The 10,991-nt window shown below is 55.7% G+C and overlaps 1 protein-coding gene across 1 annotated transcript in view; it reads right to left on the minus strand.

Moving 5' to 3' along the window:
• BMP7 (bone morphogenetic protein 7) overlaps positions 1 to 8,885 on the minus strand; it is an 89,742-nt gene extending 80,857 nt beyond the window's left edge. The window contains exon 1 of the mRNA XM_035025437.1: positions 7,945 to 8,885. Coding sequence (XP_034881328.1) covers positions 7,945 to 8,362 — 418 coding nt within the window. The 5' untranslated portion in view covers positions 8,363 to 8,885. The remainder of the gene's footprint in view (positions 1 to 7,944) is intronic.
• Between the last annotated feature and the right edge of the window lie 2,106 nt (positions 8,886 to 10,991).

Consider the following 10,991-nt stretch of genomic DNA (forward strand, 5'->3'; position numbering starts at 1 on the left):
TTCATGCTCACGAGTAGCCAATACCCGAGCCCTGTGCCGTGAGAATTTGGCGAGGCAGCGCAAGAACAGGATAGTAAGAATGTCTGAGAAAACAGTTAAGAAAGGAGCCCTTTATCAAAGGCCAAACACAAGTCATTGAAACCACAGGATCACTCGCTTGCCCCCGTTGGCAACGTTCAATTGCCGGGCAGGTGAGCACTGGGTCCGTGACAGAACCAGTCTGAGGCGACCGTCATGCTACGGGTTTAGATTTTTTTCTTTCCCAAACTGCATAAAAGCAAGAGAGAGGCTGGCGTTACAAGACAGTACAGGCCTAACCCTGATGCTTAAAAACATGCAAGTCCTCGATTTTGGAAACAGTGCAAGTTTTTATTCACAGCCAAATTTAATTAAGCCAGACAACAAAAGATTGGAACTTGAAAGCTACTCTGGGGAGATAAAGATGTGAAAGAATAACACGTGACCTCAAAGACGCAGGGAAACCTAATACCCACCAAGTCAGATTTTTTCAAACAGTACAGAAAGAGCTGAAGGGAATTTACGGGAAGCCTTGAGTGATTAAGCCCACCCCTCGTCTCGGGGCCCTGGAGACATTCTCTTTCGTCCCTGGGTCTCCAGAGGCTTCTCAACGCACTGCATCCACACAGGGCTTCGTTGTGGCCTCGGCCCAGCTGGGGCGAGTGGGGGGCAGCCTTGCACCTGCTCCAATAAAGAGTGGGGAGGCTGTGCTGTTCTGTTAATGAATGCTTTGGGCTTGACACTCCCTTGAAGGAAAAGACAATTTGTACTTTGACCATCTTCCAGAAGGGGTGGGAAGAAATACTTCAGTCATGCGCTTTTTTTAAAATTAAAACTTTTTATTTTGGAATGATTTTTGACTTAGAGAAAAGTTGCAAGGATGGTACAGAGCGTTCCCAGACACCCCTCACTCAAGTTTCAGTTTGCCTAGTCATAAAATTTTTAAATAGTCATAGATGCTAAAAGCAAGAGAAAGAGTCAGCATTATACTCTATTTATCCTCAAGTAAGTTTGGTGTTCTCATTCAAATTTCAGTGATCTCTGAAAGAAGGAAACGTGTGTGCAAACACACACACACACACACATTTTGGGGGCCATTTTCTCTACCTCTTTAAAATAACATAGGAGGCTTAATCTCAGTATTTTAAGATAAGGATTTAAAAACTGGTATTTGGGGGCACCCGGGTGACTCAGTCGGTTAAGGGTCCAACTCTTGGTTTCGGATCAGACCATGATCTCAGGGTCCTGAGATGAGCCCCCCACGCACCTGCACTCAGCGGAGAGTCTGCTTGAGATTCTCTCTCCCTCTCCCTCTGGCCCTCCCGCTCGTGCACTCTGTCTCTCTCACTCTCTCAAATAAATAAAATAAATCTTTAAAAACTGATATTTGGACTGATACGGCAGAGTGCGTAGTGACACGGTCGCCACAGGAACAACAAGAGCCACGGTTTATTGTGCACCTACTGTATGCCAGCCTCCACGCACGTGTGATATGCTTTTGTCTTCGTGAGGATCTGGGAAGGAGGGGAGTATTATCCACCTTTATAAAATGAGACCAACTCAGAGATGTTAAGAAACTTGTTCAAGGTCACACAGCTAATATGCATCCACAGTGGAAACAGACGCACGGGTTTAAGCTGTGTCGAAAGAGAATCACTGTGGATGCCGGTCCATTCGCCGTTGCCAAGTCACACCCTCGGCTGTCACCGAGAACTTCCGTTACACGGCAGTGAAGCCCCCCAACCCCCACGCCATATATCACCCAGAATTAGCTGCAAAGTGTCAGGAAACTTGGCCAGGCAGCCCCAAGCATCAGCGAGGGCTGGAAGCCTTCACTGTGAAGCCCTTTATAGAAAGCCGCAGTTGGCAGCCCCCTCTCCTGCATGGGAACAAATTAACATTGGCATTCCAAACACAGGAAAGGAAGGAAATTGGAAACACAGTTCATACTTGGCCAGCCCTTTGAAATACTGTACCATGCTACCGACATCAATTAATGGAAAGCAGGGTTGTGCTGAGAGGCTCTGGTTTGGAAATGCATTAACACACGTTAAACATGTTTGTACAGGAACCGGATTATAAGCACCCTGGCTGCAAAACAATAAAGCAATTACCCCAAAACTGGGGCTCTCAGAGTTGTCATTAATTCAATCCACTCCACGCGGATCAGCAAAGGCTTTGCGCGGCTCCCACCAATGCCTTCCACCACAAACGCTGAAAGGACACATCGCACTCGCCTTTCGGAGTTGCACGTAAGTGTCAAACTCCATGCGCTCCTCGTATCCCCCGAATCATCAACACTCCACTTCGGAGAGGGGAAGAGGCCACAGCAACAGCGCCCGTGTTGGTCCACGCCGGGTTCGCGCAACCTCTCGTCGGGGAAGGTTAACTACAAAATACCTGTTCCATATTAAGAAATACCAAGTCACATTTGTGTCAAATATTATTTGTCAAATACCAGTTGCTGCAAAACGCAGAATTCAATTGCAGCCGAACACACAGCTAATACCAAACGGTTCACATAATAGCCGTGCTCATACATGGGATCGTTTGCAGCGAAGGAACGCCCCCCCCCCCCTTCCTCTATAAACTGTTTCAGGAATTGGAAAGAAAAGCATCTGAAGCTCTGGAATAAATAAAGTACTGTGCCTTGAGCTGCCCCGTACAAAAGACCCAGCACGCTGGGAGCGAGGACTCAAAACGACCAAAAAGGCAAGTGCCCGCTTACGGATTTTGTAAGCACGCGTAAGAGGTAAGGTTGTGCATGATGTGGGTGAACCTCAACGTTTCTGGCGCGCAGTGAAAGAATCGCTGCGTTTCTTCAAAGACCAGCCTCGGCCGGCGCCTCGCCCACGGACGTGCCCACCTGCGCGCGGCATCGGGGGGCCCGGGGACCCGCCTTCCCGGGGACCCGCCGCCCCTGCTCCCGCGCCCCGGTGACGTCCCGCCACGCCACGCTGCTCTGGGATCCATCAAGTCCGAGCAATCTGGGTGTGTAAAGCGAAATGTGTTATCATTTTCACCGCAAATTAACAGTTTCTATGTAAATATTGGTATTTCCTCACCCCATGAAGGCGAGAGGAGGCAAAATGGCAGTGGCGCATTTGATTTAAACTAATTAAAAGCAGAGGGTCATGCAATTCAATATATTGATTTTACCAGTGGGACTTAAGGCTTTTGTAATAAGTGTAGACAGCTGCCGCGCTCTCCCACCACCACGTTTTAAAGGCTAATCCTCGCATTCCTTCTGACAATAACATGACAGGTCCCACACATCCCTGCCTATACCCTAACCCCGGAGACACTGCCAGAGTGCATTAAGGCGAAGCGGTGCAGCAGCCTGCCAAAAACAGTGTGTCGACAGCCCCCAGCTAGGTCTGAAGAGTGATTGCGAAAAAATTAACATGGCCAGCCATTCGGGCTCTCCATTCTCAATATTCATCTGGCACAACGGATGGGCAGGCTGCGGAGGGTGGGGCCTGGGGGAGCGTTAGGACACTCTGATTCTTGCAAGGGGCCAAAGATGACCTTACCCAATAGGGAAAAAAGATATTAAAGCGATAGGGGTGATCAATCAACTTAGATGGGACTCTCCCCGGAATGAAGTCATCACTTGCCTCTGAGTTCAGCAGACATGTGATATTGGCTCGCATCGCAGGCATTCCGGCGGTCAGGGGATCGGACACCAGCTGTGTTTATCTTGCAGAGGTTACAGCCCTACTACGCGACCAAAGGCCCCCCAAACCGCCGCTCGCAAGCCCTCTCTTCTCTCTGAGCCTTCAGAGAAGCATCCCTTCACTGCCTACAAATCGATTTTTATCTGGGCCACCTCCCTTACACCTTGGATGGACCACTCCACAACCAAATGAGAGCCCTTGGAATAAAAACCAAAAATAGCCCCGTAGGCTGGCATCCAGGGCTTGGCCTTAACCTGCCTTGATCCCAGAAGAGAAATACAAAGAAGATCAAAAAAGTTCAAATCTGGGTCACATATATCCTTGGGAAAAGGGGAATGGGGGGGGGAGAAGCTCTTTGATTTAAGAACCAGGAAAATGAGGTTTAAAAGAAGTGATTTGGAAAGGGTTGCTAAAAACACAGCTGTTGGTGCACTCCTATAGCGAAGTCACTCTGCAGCAAGCAAGCAAGCAAGAAGGGGAGAAGCCTGTGTGACATCTATATTAACCTCTGGCTGCTTACAAGTGAGGGCCGTTGCTCCAAGTGCTGGAATGTGGAAGAGCCCCTTCCAAATTTTAACACAAGCCAGGTTACAGCTGCAAATGCCTGCAATCCATGCTCCTTTCCCGAAGCACTCCCTGAAGGAAATTTTTTTAAACTGTAACAGAATCTTTTTCTAATACTCTACAGTGGTAGGGCCTGTTCTTAAGGGGCAAGAGGAGAGATCTTAATGCCAAACACTTGTCAACAAAAAGGACAGCCAGATGGTATAAAGCAAAAACTACACAGCCTTCTCCTGACTCTTCAGCTATATTAACAAAAGCCACTTTTACACACTGAGTCCAGTAATGACCGGTTTCCAAGTTTTTATTTTTATTTTTTTAATTTAGCTTCGAGGAGTAAAACAAATTTGCTTCTTTCCTAACCTGGGCCAGAGAGGAACATGCATCACACGCCCCCTAATGCCAGGCGACTTCTTTTTGGAGATCCCAAAGGAACTGCTGGATTTCTCTAGAGGGGCCGGGGGGCCGGGCGGGGGGTGGGGGGATGGTAGGGGGCTCTGGCGGATTCGGTCTGCAGAACTCACATCGCCTGGGTTCCATTTCAGAGAGGGCAGCCTGTTTTGAAATCCAGAATTAAGTCTACACAGAAGAGTCGGGGGCTTGTTCATCCAAACCAGCTTACAAATCTCGCCATTGAACCCAAGGGGCCCCGGCGGATGAGATGTGGGTCCCCCGCTGTAGCTCAGCTAGCATCACACGGGGCTTCGTGGGACAGGCTGGTCTTTGTCATAAGGTGGGGTCTGAAGTCCTCATTCTCCGCATCTGGTTTTCTCCCACATTCTCCTCTAGCTCCCGCTCTAGTTTAGATCCCACTCAGCCTGGCAGAAAGCTTGAATTCCAAGGAGAAGGACTTAGAGGAACAAAAACCAGTTTGGCTGCAGACGGAGGGAAGAATAAACGCACCAGGTCTGCAAAAGCCTTCAGAATCTGGTCAGAGGTCCCCCAAGCAGGGCAGGACAGCAGCGGTATGCAGTGGAGGGAGGAGGGGGGCATGGAGAAAGTCAGCAGCCCCCCAAAGCTGCCCCCCGCGCCCCCCGCGCGGGTTACCAAATAATGATCTGATATGGACGAATGACATTTTCTTATTATTGGATAAAGTGTGAGACTAAATGCACCTTTAGAAAACTTTGTATGTTACAGATCAATTATGATTTGCAGTCCAAGGAAAATCAGTGTGCTTCCTCAGCAAATTTAGCTTCCAGATTAATCTCCTACACATTCCCCTCCACCCCCACTGCCACCCCCAGGCCCCTCCTATGGAGAAATTCCGGAGCCCACGACAGAATGGAAGGGACAGGCGGTTTACTCCTGTGCTGTTGCTGAGCAGAAATGAAAGGCCACCCTTAAAGCATCTGGAGGAGGAGTCTTGCCAAACTGCAGGCCAGGTCTTCACCCAACTAATGACCTCGAGTTTTAGGGACAGCGAGGGAAAGAAAACAAGGTCAGCGCACTCTGTTAAAAGCCACTGCGCCATCTAATTTGGAGTGATGTTCCAGAAAGCAAGACCTGAGAAAGTCAGGACTGTCCCACAAAGCCCAAAGCCAGCCCGACTGATTAAGAGGCTCAGACAAGCCGGTCTTTGTCCTTTCGAGATGAAAGAAATGGGGCTAACGGGTTGAAAGGTGTGTGTACAGGCAGAGGAGAACCACCCAGCTGTGGCCTTCTCAAACAAGTCCTGGCTTGCTCCCACCACCCAGGGGGAGCGAACAGCCCTGCCCCAAGGTTCCCAGAGGCGCCCAGTCAGCAACCTCCTCCTGCTCTGGGGTGGGGGGAAGAAGCCCTGACCACGCTGCTGGTCCATAGAAGCAGGGTGCTTTTCCGCACTGGGTTAGCAGGACCCAGGGCTTACAAATGCCTTTTTAATGACCCCAGCCTGGCTCTGAAGGCCACCAGTACCTGCTGCATTCACGGGGAGTCATGGGTACCCAACAGAACAGAAGATACCATAAATCCCTCACCAGAGAAAGGGCCTGGCCCAGGCTAACCACTGGCTTCAGTATGGCGACAGAGCCCTGCTTTAATTTACATATATATGTGTATATATATATACATAAATTTGGAATTTTTCTTTAGTTTCTGGTTTAGGTCATAAATACACATTGTAAAAAAATTTTTTTAAATCACAGACAAAAGTGCAGACAATGAAAAATCAGAAATCAGACCCCAGGTCCCACTCCTAAGCCCCAGCCCCAGCCCTGCCCCGCCCCCCAGTAAAGTCTATGTCCAGTTCACGGTGTCTTCTTCCAGTGGGAACAGATGATACACAAGCACATACGTAACCTCACGGATCTGCACCTTGCTTTTTTCCACCTCATACATCCTGCAGATTGTTCTAAACCGGGACATATGGAGCTGCCTCCTTCTAACTGGCTGCTTAGTATAATTTAAACTTTCTTGAAGTTGTTTTGGCATCTAAACCTCCCACCCCTTGCTCGCTGAAACTCGTTGCACTATTTGATTTTGGGGCTATTATTAAGGGCAGACAATGGCGACCCGGGAACTCGCGGGCCTTATCTGGGGCTGGAAGCTTTGGGGTTGATCCCCGCTTCCCCGCTCCTCCACCCACGCCCCACGCCCCCAGCGGGGGGGGCTTCGGTATCCCGGCGCTGTTGACAGGGCGCCCGTGGGCGTGAGTTTGCTGTCTTGACTCCGTTCGGATTTTCGCAGCAAGTTACACACGTAGAATGAAATCGGCTCAGGAACAGCGCTTTCGGGGCGTGTTATCTCGGAAACCAAATATTTGATCATCAGTCCTACGGCGCGCTGCCGGGGGTTAGTTTGAGCAAGTCTGGTGAATGTGCGTGCACGGAGGGAGGAGGAGCCACCGCGCCCCCGCTGTAGCGTCAGCCTCCGGTCCCCGGGGCCCCTGCGGCTCGGGGAGTGAGCTAGGTCCCCCGTCCGCCCCCGGCAGCGTCTGCTCCGAGATCCCGCGCCACTCAATCGCCCAAAGCCGTGGTTTGCGCGCCACACGTGATAAACGCTGGAAATGGATTCCGCCCGCCTGGGACCTATCATTAAATATTTAAAATAGAAAGCTCGCAAAGGCACCGTTTCTTCCCCAGCTCCCGCCGGGAGAGCTGAGAGCCGGGGCGGGGCGGGGGGGGGGGCGGTGCCGGGTCGCAAGGAGAGGGGCCCGCAGACACTGGCGGCGCGCGGCACGCTAAGGCGGGCGCACCGCGAGGGGACAGGTAGGGCTGGCCAGGGCGGGGAAGGGGGCGCGACGCCTGCGATGCCAGGTCCAGACAGGGCTGAGGGGGCCCCGAAAGGGCGGGAAGGCGGCTTCGCCCAGCAGGGCCCTTTAAATCCAGGTAGCAGGGGCCGCGCGGGCCCGGCGCAGCTCACATGACCCAGCCCCGCGCTTTGAACTGAGCCGCGGCCGGCCCGGCGCCTCCAGCCCCAGAGGTGCGGCCGCCGACTTAACCCGGAGGGGGCTTCGGACCAGCCCTTTCCTCCGCCTAACTCCCACAGGCCACATGAGCCCGGTTCGCCCTACCTGGGGTGCGCACAGCTTGGGGTCCCCTGGGGCCGGGAGTAGGAGACCCTCGGCCAGGCACTGTGGTTTTGCAAACGGCCCGGAGTGTAAAGATGGGCGGACTGGATGTAAGAAGTGGCCCCCTCCCAGTCCCAAAGCGCCTCCTGACCTAGACGCTTCCCCCCACCCCAACCCCTCCCTCCTGCCCTCACTCACCGAGGTTGACGAAGCTCATGACCATGTCGGCGTCGGTGAGGAAGTGGCTATCTTGCAGGCTGGCCAGAGGGGGGCCCTGGGTACTGAAGACGGCCTTGTAGGGGTAGGAGAAGCCCTGGCCGTCGGGCCCGCCGCCCTCCTCCACCGCCATGGCATTGTACAGGTCCAGCATGAACATGGGCGCCGAGTTGTGCTTGCCCTGGAGGTGGGGGCGCGGGCGATGCGGCAAGCCCAAGATAGAGAGGATCTCGCGCTGCATCTCCCGCCGCTCCTGGCTGCGGAGGCGCCGGTGGATGAAGCTCGAGTGCACCTCGTTGTCCAGGCTGAAGTCGGCCAGGGCGGAGCGCAGCAGGAGCAGGGGCGCCCAGAGCGCCACGAAGCTGTGCGGCGCCGCGGCGCGCAGCGAGCGCACGTGCATCGCGCCGGCTCTACGCGCGACCCGGGCTCCGGGCACCCGGCACCGGGGGCCCCGCGCCGCCCCAGGTGGCGGAGGGGGGCAGGCGGCCGTCCACGCCGCTCGGTCACTTGCTGCAGACGGGCCCCGCTGCGCCCGCGCCAGACATGGCCCCTCCCCGGCCGGCTGCGCTCTGCCCGGACCCCCGCCCCCTGCTCGGCGCTAGCCCCGGGGGCCCCTCGCCCGGCACTCGCCCGGGCGCACCGCGCGGCTTGGAAACCGGCTGGAGCGAGCGAGCGAGCGAGCGAGCGAGCAAGGAGGCGGGCGCGGGTGGGAGGAGCAGCCAGCAAACCTAGGAGCCGGGAGAGCGAGCGCCGGGGAGGCAGCGAGGCGGCGGGCGAGCGAGCGCTCCTTTCTCCCGCTCCGCTCGGGCGGCGGCGACCCACTCTCTTCCGAGCTCCGGCGCGGAGAGCAGGGGCCGCGCGTCGCTCTCCCAGCCGTGCGCGCCCTTGATCGCACGAGAGGCCGCCTCGGGAGCCTCAGACTGGTACGCGCTGGGGCCTGGGAGGAGGAGGAGGAGGACGGGCTTCCAGGGGCCCCTCCCGCGCCCGCGGCCTCCCACCTGCCCTCGGCCCCGCCCTCCCCCCAGCTGCGCCCAATGGGTTCATTCATTCCTTCTAGTGCGCTCTACAAATATTTACCGAGTGCCCACGCGGTGCCCAGCGCCCGGCCGAGCGCCGCGGGGATGCGAAGGGAGGAATCCGAGCCGGCCCTGCCCTCTCGGGACTCGAAGTCGGGACAGGGAGGAGGCCTGAGCGGGACCCGTGCGATTCGTTTCGGGCTGAGGTGGAAGAAGCTGGGGGAGTGCGGAGGCAGCGCAGCAATCGGAGAAGGCTTCCCGGAGGAGGTGACCCCAAGTCCCTCTCGTCCCTCTGCTCCACCACCGCCCCATTTACTCCAGCCAGGCGGACCCCTCCGCGCCTCCCGGAACTTACGGCTGGCTTGCCTTTGCACTTGCCATTCCTTCTGCCTGGAATTCTCTCCCTTCCGTTTAATCCCTCCCACCCCCGTCTGTGCCTAGCTCCGATGGCCAACCCTCCACCTCCCGGTGCCGCTCGGGTGCCACTTCCTCCCGGACCAGCAGAGAGAACGTCGCCTCCCCTCCTCACCCCTGCGCGCATTTGTTTTATTTCCTTCAACTGCCCTCACTGTTTGAGGGGATTCAACCTTGCCTTCTTCCCCTGCTGGGGCTGCCCAGAAGAGGCAAATCCACAAGCTAGGGGTTCCCAGATGATGGGCTAGATGGGGGGGCACCACAGGACGTTTCGGATAAAAGGTGAAGGGCTGAGTTTGGGAGACAAGGGTTGGCGGGGCAGTCTGGCTCAGCCTCACATGGGGACAGGAGAAAGCTCCAGGATTGGAAAAGATAAACCCGGTATTCTAGAGTTTTCTGGAGCAGAGAGGGTTCTGCCATGCCGCCCTCTGGGGGCTTTTGGACAAGATGGCAGCCTGAGGGGCCACGTGGGTGGATACCTGAGGCCAGAGGCCAGGCAAGGAGGAGAGAGATGCAAGGTGCAGATCCTAGCCATTCCTATCACTCTCTCCCGCCCTGTTACTGAGGCCCCCGGCTTCCAGATGGAACAGGTCCTGAGCCCCCAGGCCCAGGGCTGGGCCTCTGCCCACCTGTCAGTCGAGGCACTTTGAAAGCCCCCTCCACCTGCCCTTGATCCATGAACTCCTTCCTTCAACAGAAGTTTGCGAAGTCCTTCCTGGGTGGCAGGCAGGGCGGGCTTCGTGGGCGTGCAACCTGCCTAGACGCCCAGGCCTGCACGCTCAGAAGGGCCTCACGCTTGGCTTTCTGTTCTGCTGCTTCGGCATTGCCATTCTTCGGAATCTGTGAACAGAGGGCCCCTGCTTTCCTTTTGCACCGGGCCCTGCAAATTGTGTGGCCCATCCCGGTGCCAAGCACCGTGCTGGGCGGGAGGGTACCGTGGTGAGGCCACCTCCATGACAAAGCTGGCGTTTGGCCCAGGAGACAAAGCAGCAAGCTTCAGTAGGATTTCGGGGCAGGAGGGGTGGCAGTGCTGTCCCCCGATGCTCTCAGGGAAGGAGGTGGTGCTCTCAGCAGCTGGAGCCGGGCAGCACAGGGAACACAGGAGGGTCAGGGAGGAAAGACGCGGATGGGCCTCATGGTGGGGGGAAAGCTAACACAGGGACCTGTGGGGGCAGCCAGAGCAGTGCTGGCCGCCGTGTCCACCGCTGAGGGTGTGACCTACATCATCTTGGCTGGTGATAAAGACAGGGCTAAGTCAACAGGGTGAGGTGGGGGGAGGGGGGAGATGGGAAGGGGATCTCCTGGAGGAGACGCTCTGAGCTGAATCCTGGAAGGATGAGGAGGGGACAGCTTTCCCAGGGAAAGGCGTCCTAGGCAGAACGACCAGCAGGTGCACAGGCCCTGCAGAACGAGGGACAGATGCCAGGCTTTGTTGCCCCTGAGCTGCCCCGTGCCCCGGGGCTGGCTCTTCAGGGGCAAAATCATTGCAACTGCTGTGCCCACTTCCAACACCAGCTGAGATGAAGGAGGTTACTTTCTTCCCGAAAGCAACGGCCTTCTCTGCTTTTCAATCGACTCTCAAGTCTTTTGGGGGGATTC

The sequence above is a fragment of the Mirounga leonina genome, unplaced genomic scaffold (assembly GCF_011800145.1).
Source record: "Mirounga leonina isolate KUSES-001 unplaced genomic scaffold, KU_Mleo_1.0 Mir_195, whole genome shotgun sequence".
Taxonomy (NCBI): domain Eukaryota; kingdom Metazoa; phylum Chordata; class Mammalia; order Carnivora; family Phocidae; genus Mirounga; species Mirounga leonina.